Here is a 7,961-nt window from a genome sequence, read left to right as displayed (position 1 = left end):
ACATTTGTTATATCATAGCCTTCTACATGATACATGTATATTTATGTATACATACATATATAATTTATATATATAAATTTGTATTTTAAAAAAACATACAACAATATTTACATAGAAATATGTTAAAAAAATACGTATGGACATAAATACATATTTAAATACTGTAAATATGTGGTATAATACTATTTTTGTTGTTGTTTTTGTTTCAAAAAGGGACTTTGGGTAAATATGTCCTTCTAGGGCTGGGCCCGCTCTGGGGACTGGGGATGAACCGAAATTATTCGACAGACGTGTCATCATTTTTGGTATAATTTTGACCAAATATGCATTTCGTAAAAATAAGTTCTAAACCCCCCACCCCCCCCCCCAGCAGAGTACATATGTGCACATATATTGCTTTTTTATTCAAAAAATATATATATATATTATGAATATCATTTATTTCTCATAGTGGGCTTTTTAGGGTAGTTACCCATAAACCCATCCGTATCGTCTAATATAGTCAGTGACTTTTTTTTAAACTGCTGTTTAAAAAATCCAGCTATGCTCGCTTCGCACGCGCTCTTGTGTATACAAACACTTACACGCCTTACAGCTTACAACGTCTATGCATGTAGCGTTTGTACTGCTAGAAAATAATGTCGGGTGTACTGTGATCGATCTCACAAACCTATTGAAAATCGAATCGATTAGTTCGAATACAGAATTTATGGGCTCTTGTTCGAGTCGGAATTTCGCTTTATACGTGAGCGAGAGTCACAGCGCAAGTTTATAAACACCCATGGGATTCATCAAAGTATCTGAACATACACCTATAGATAAACACCTATGGATCAATCAAAGTACTGACAAACACCTATGAAAGAACTGAACAATCTTAAATAGGTAAAGAAACGCCTATGGAATAGGTTTATAATCTGCACTTGAGCGGTGACTTGCAATCGTGGTGTCATGATGTCGAAGTCCAATGCTCGCGCACAGGCCAAACACCCCCGTCAAGATGTTAAAATGAAGCGTGTAGCCACAGAAGATAAGAATCTTTCTAAATTGCGTGTAGTGACATACAACGTCAACTGGGGATTCTGTCTCGCAGGCCTTGGTACGGGTATGGTAATACGGATACACAATGCTATAATGGAGAGCAATGCAGACTTGGTGTGCTTGCAGGAAACACATGAAGGCTGGCAGACTTATCTGGAGCGAAATTTCAAGGGGGTGTATCCGTATATGATCTTCAAGCACCATTTGAATCCCGACATCAACCATCAGTACAAGGAAGGATCGTCGGCTGGCGGTTCGGCGTTCTTGTCAAAGTCAGTCTATATTTGCATTTTAAAATATATATATATATGTATGTATGTACGTATGTATGTTTGTATATGTGAGTGTGTGTTTGTGTATGTATGTGGGTGTGGGTGTGGGTGTCATGATGTATGTAAGTATACATTTATGAAATTATACCTAATCTACATATACACGTACATATGTATGCATGTGGACCTATATGTATATATATATATACATATATATATATATGTATGTATATTTATTATATTTATATATATATATATATATATATAGGTATAGTGTATATATAAGTATAGTGTATATATAGGTATAGTGTTTATATATATGTGTGTGTCTGTGTGTGTGTTTGTGTGTGTGCACATGTATACTTTTGTGCATGTGTGGGTGTGTGTGTGAATGTTTGTAATTTTGTGTTTATATATGTATGATGTATATTGTATATATATATATATATATATATATTACAATTTTGTGTTTATATACGTATGATGTATTGTAATCTTGTGTTTATAGGTATGAAGTATGTTGTATATATATATATATATATATGTATATATTCGTTATTTTCAAAATCACAAAACATATATAATTATTAGAATCGTGATATGAAACAGTACTTTTTCCTATATGCAAATGTTTCTGAACAGTTCATTTTAGGTTAATAAACGTACGCAATCAAAGACGGATGCTTCTATCACACATGCAACATATATGGCATCAAATGAAACGAGTGTCGCCTGCCGCCAGTTGTATAACTCGTACATATCGAACTGTTAGTATATGTTCCGCAAAACACATGTAGGCGGTATCGCATAAGGTATACCTCAACTATAAGTACATATATATATAGATATAGATATAAATAGATATATAGTTATATAGATATATATATATATATATAATTTATGTATGTACGTATGTATGTATGTACGTATGAATAAGTGTATGTGTTTGTATATGTGATATGTATATGTGCGCATATGTATATATATAAATATTAATCTTTGTTTTCTTTGTGTATCTGTGCATATATATATCATCAATATTAGAAATATCTCAAGGTGTATATATTTATGAATGTGTAGTCGTAAATTTTCTTTTATTTGTGTAGATGTTTTTATCTACATGTAGCTAAGGTTGCATGAATGTGACCCAGGCAGAAATTCAAACATACCTACGTGTGTATATGTCTTTCATGATGTCTTTCAACGTATGTTCCCATCAGTATTGCCGTATGACTAAAAATCTAACAGCTGTTGTGTGTTTATAATTGCTGTTGTGTGTTAAAATGGCTATCTTCATTCGTGTCTCTCACAGATATCCCATCAAGGAAACTTTCTGTGGAATACCTGACGTGCCGGGATCATTTTTCCCAGGCACAATGATTGGCTTACGATCGCCAGTGGGAGTCAGTAAGTGCTATAAACATCCAACCCCGTTGTGTTGGCAATGTACATTGTGTATTGATCAAAATTGTGACTAGGCGATCCGCCACTCCTTTTGTGTTAGGCAATTCTTTTTGGGCGCACGCATAGATTTAATCGCAAGTCACCTTGTGTTTGTACCATATAATCGACATGAAACATTTGGCTCTACTCTTCTCCCATATTTACTGATATTCAGTATTGCGGTGCGATCTCGAGGTTGAGAAGCATTCCTGTCGTCGCGCATGTGTGTGAGTGCTGTGCTGGACACTTCTCATACACATTGGTTCGATAAAATGTATTCATCTATGTCCTAAATAGAATTCATTTCTGTGACTTAAAATGACATACTTAGTTCTTGTCTGCGTTTTCTACAACCAGTCTACGTGCTGAATGTGCACCTGCGACCCCAAATCTCCAATGCACACAAGCCATCGTTGATGGCAGTCTGGTCTACGGGGACAGTGCGAAAATCCGAGATCAAATATCTATTAACGAAAATGGTATGTGAGGCTGAGTGACGGTAACACGCTGTTTAGTTGATAGTATTCTTTTCAGTGCATGCCAGGTGATTCATCTAAACACGCTGTTGAGTGGACGATATACCCCGTGGTGGTAGCTAGTTGCGCTCATTTGAATGCATGCATATGTGAGGTCTTGCGTGTCCTTCTATTCGTCGGACTAATGGGCTTGTAGTTCAATTTGTGCAGTCATTTTGCCCCCCGTCAGTGTCTCCAATCGCTGGGGCAAACGTATCACATGAAATGCTTGTGGTCACACGTAAATTCGTTATGGCAATGTGATTGGTCGCTGGCAGAGCTCTTGCAAATGCAACAGGTCATTAGGATATACTAAACAACAGTAGGATATCTATACAAAGTATCAATACTGATTTTACAACATTGCCAGTGCCACAAAGTTGCCACAAAGTGATGACATCAGAAGATGGGCTCGATGCACTTGAATTCTTATAATATGCATTACTGTCGCATGTCTAGTACAAGCAACTCTCGCACGTATGATTTCTACAGACTCTGGCAGATAGATAGTAGATATACATTCCATGCGTTACTCGCAACGCTAAGCAGTTCAGTCTCTATGATCTTAGACTGTACTGCAGTTTCAAACGTCCGTATTGCACACTATCTCTGCGCGCGTACAATTTCCGCAGAGCTCGCACAAACCCAGTATTATCGTGGGCGACTTCAATGAGGGTCACGGTGGAGACGCCGTACGTTGGCTGAAGTATTCGAAGAAGAACTGTAACGGGAAAGGGTACAAGGACGGCTTAAGTGAATACGCCGAGACAGCCGTGACGTGGAAGTGGCCTTTGAAAATGGGATTGTATCTTAAGGGGGCCTACGACCACGTGTTCTACAATCCAACGAGGTGTGAGGGGGAGGGGTGTGTATTCGGGTGTGCATCTTAGTTTTTGAGTAGGGGGCCTACGACCACGTGTTCTACAATCCTACGAGGTGCGAGGGGGAGGGGGGTGTATTCGGGTGTGCAACTTAGTTTTTGAAGTAGGGGGGCCTACGACCACGTGTTCTATAATTCTACGAGGTGTGAGGGGGAGGGGGGTGTATCAGGGTGTGCAACCTAGTTTTTTTAAGTTCGCTTAGTTGCGTTACGCACTAGCATAGGTGCGAGAGTTTTGTGTTGTGGATTCCCTGGTCAACCCCTAGTTTGATTGACCGTATGACACACTTCAGTGAGACCTTGCATCCTGAGTGGACTGTTTTCCCGTATTATGGTTGTGCTACTAGTATCGTGCTAGACAGGCTAATGACATCACACGCCAAAACTCGCAGAACCCAGATTCAATTTCACACCCTGGATTTCTGAGGTGGTTGATGGATAAATTATTAGATGTCTTGCTAGCAATGCGTGTCTAGAATGAATACTAGTTTTGGCCAGTTTATGTCCCAAGTTGAAACCCAGGTGCGTGTCCGAGGTGCAGGATATACACCAAATCATCCCATCGCATATGTGTAGTGCTCACTCCACTCACAGATGTTCTCTCCTGGTGCGTTTAGGATTCGGTGTGTCGGGTGCCATGTGATGAGCGCCTACGAGCTAGTGTCTGACCACATGCCTGTGGTTGCAGACATGGTGCTACTGCCCCACACAGTATCCACGACATTTCCCACTCCCTCGAGCCAAACCGTGTTTAACGAGCCTGTACCCTCTACCGTGGACAATCCGAGTCCAAAGGTCGGGACACACGTGAGTAAAAGTACTCTTGGCCCTAGGCACACCAGCCCCGCCATTGTCATGAAGGATTCGGGTTCGTTCGTAAAGTTGGATTTGGACGGAAACGGTAATGCGATTTTGGAAACTAATGTCAGTTTGGATACTGCTTTTAATAGTCGGGCGGGTCTGTCCTTGCCTGCGACATCGCGTACAGCGTTACAATCGTCTGGAGTTGATGCTGGGACAACCGCTGCAGGTGAGTGTTTGGATAGACGCTACTGTGCGTAGTCGTGCACAATGCACGTGTGTTTTTGATGTGCCCAACACATGCACGAGTGTTTATAATCTGCTCAACAGGGAATGCACAGTCGATATTTGTTACAACTAGTATTTTCTGGCATGTTGCGGTTTAGCTGATGTGTAGTTGATAGCGGGGGTGAGTTGCGTTTACCCATTTGCGACTGTAGATGTGAATTTTTGAAAGACAACCCAATTTCTTCAGGCACTGCCAGTTTAGCCCTCGAGTTTATGCAGTCATACGCATATGATAGAAGCAGTCGTCTAAGCGATTTTACGTCTGCTAAAGCGTTTGCCAAGTTTGCTAGCGTCCGTATACTCAGTGGGTACCCTGATATGATACACTCGTTAATATCACAAGATATTACGAATGCCAAACCGCCAAGCGCACCGGTCTGGCATGTGGAACACAGCCAGCTCTGGTTATACTTCAAAACAATTAAGGTTTTCCCGATTATTCCTCACGTAGTATCATAACCCTCCACCCTTACACCATCCCAACTGTTCCGTACGGATTGCAGAGAATCGCAGTTCAAAGTGTGGTCCCGGCGGGACAGACCGGCTCACAGTCGCCAAAGCCGAGGTAAATAGGTTTATGGTTGAGGTGTGGTGCATATCAGCTGGGTGTGATGTCTCGAGGTAAATAGGTTTATGGTTGAGGTGTGGTGCATATCAGCTGGGTGTGATGTCTCGAGGTAAATAGGTTTATGGTTGAGGTGTGGTGCATATCAGCTGGGTGTGATGTCTCGAGGTAAATAGGTTTATGGTTGAGGTGTGGTGCATATCAGCTGGGTTTGATGTCTCGAGGTAAATAGGTTTATGGTTGAGGTGTGGTGCATATCAGCTGGGTTTGATGTCTCGAGGTAAATAGGTTTATAGTTGAGGTGTGGTGCATATCAGCTGGGTGTGATGTCTCGAGGTAAATAGGTTTATGGTTGAGGTGTGGTGCATATCAGCTGGGTTTGATGTCTCGAGGTAAATAGGTTTATGGTTGAGGTGTGGTGCATATCAGCTGGGTTTGATGTCTCGAGGTAAATAGGTTTATAGTTGAGGTGTGGTGCATATCAGCTGGGTGTGATGTCTCGAGGTAAATAGGTTTATGGTTGAGGTGTGGTGCATATCAGCTGGGTTTGATGTCTCGAGGTAAATAGGTTTATGGTTGAGGTGTGGTGCATATCAGCTGGGTTTGATGTCTTGAGGTAAATAGGTTTATGGTTGAGGTGTGGTACATATCAGCTGGGTTTGTGTCTCGAGGTAAATAGGTTTATGGTTAGTAGTGTTTGAAGAATATGGTAAATCTCGTCGCTGGATGTTTCTCGAGGGATTCCTGGGGTAGAATAGCATTAAGAAGTTTCTTCAGCTGTGTTTCAGAGGTTGCAATTGTTATCTAAGGTTTTCTCTATATCCCATCGACAAACAGTTTGGAAAGGATCCGTCATATGGAATGGACGTATTTGAAGAAGATTTCTATGACGAGGAAGCGGAGCGGCAGCGACAGAGTGAGCAGCGCATTCAGTACCGCAAGCTGCAGCGATCCGTCAGTGACAGTGTGACATACTTGTAAGTTACTGCTATTTGGATGTAGTGAAGTATGTATGGTTGTTTTGAATGTGCTTAACTATATGATGACATGGCATCGATGTGTAGATTTATTTTCGTGTCTACAATCATTACAGATGAAACATGATATATCAGTGCTTTGACGCATTCCCACAAATAGCCAACGATGTTCACATGTATATATATGTTCCGTGTCTGGTGTGGCAGATGTGTTTCTGACACATGTCGTTATATTGTTGTGTTTCTGACCCATGTCCTGTTATATTGATGTGTTTCTGACACATGTCCAGTTATATTGTTATGTTCATAATCTCACAATACATACACGACATAATCTCACAAACATACACGACATAATCTCACAATACATACACGACATAATCTCACAATGCATACACGACATAATCTCACTATGCATACACGACATAATCTCACAATGTTTACACGACATAATCTCACAATGCATACACGACATAATCTCACAATGTATACACGACATAATCTCACAATGCATACACGACAAAATCTCACAATGCATACACGACATAATCTCACAATGCATACACGACATGATCTCACAATGCATACACGACATAATCTCACAATACATACACGACATAATCTCACAATACATACACAACATAATCTCACAGAACATGGCGTTTTGTTTCAATAGGGCAAACGAAATGAGGAGAGCCTGCTTGGCTGAGGTCAGTCATGACGAGGACTTTGTAATGTACAACTTTCCAGGTTAGTACAGGGCGATGACAGGCAATTTAGAGTTTGTGTGCATCTAGGTTCGCAAATTGTGACAATCGACGCTATATTACGTGTTAAGAGACACGGTCTGGCCTACTATGGCAGGAATTGCGATAGGTATCCTTTCACATTACATTTTAAACCCCTCGAAGAAACTCTTTAGCTACACAAAGTATGTTGGCATACACTTCTTGTAGTTCTAAGAAAGAGGTTTGTGGATTACATTCACTTTAAATAAGATGTTTTTCCTTGTGACGCGTGCACTCTACATCTCCTTGCCAGTCATACGGTATATACATAAACTTCTGGAATCTGCGCAGATAATTCATATGAATATCGTATCCATAAACTGATATAGATCGCAAAAGGCATGTGTGTGTGTGTGTGTGTGTGTTGTGCGTGTGTGTGTGAGTGAGTGTG

The 7,961-nt window shown here is 40.7% G+C and overlaps 1 protein-coding gene across 1 annotated transcript; it reads left to right on the top strand.

Moving 5' to 3' along the window:
* Positions 1-615: 615 nt before the first annotated feature.
* SARC_12327 (hypothetical protein) lies at positions 616-6,786 on the top strand (the record flags this gene model as incomplete). Its single annotated transcript, XM_014293567.1, has 7 exons — positions 616-1,313; positions 2,626-2,720; positions 3,114-3,235; positions 3,904-4,121; positions 4,769-5,181; positions 5,744-5,805; positions 6,643-6,786. The coding sequence occupies exons 1-7, from the start codon at positions 952-954 to the stop codon at positions 6,784-6,786; spliced, it is 1,416 nt and encodes a 471-aa protein (XP_014149042.1). The 5' UTR covers positions 616-951.
* Positions 6,787-7,961: the final 1,175 nt, after the last annotated feature.

The sequence above is a fragment of the Sphaeroforma arctica genome (assembly GCF_001186125.1).
Source record: "Sphaeroforma arctica JP610 unplaced genomic scaffold supercont1.2226, whole genome shotgun sequence".
NCBI lineage: Eukaryota > Ichthyosporea > Ichthyophonida > Sphaeroforma > Sphaeroforma arctica.
This window is presented reverse-complemented; position numbering and strand designations above follow the sequence as displayed.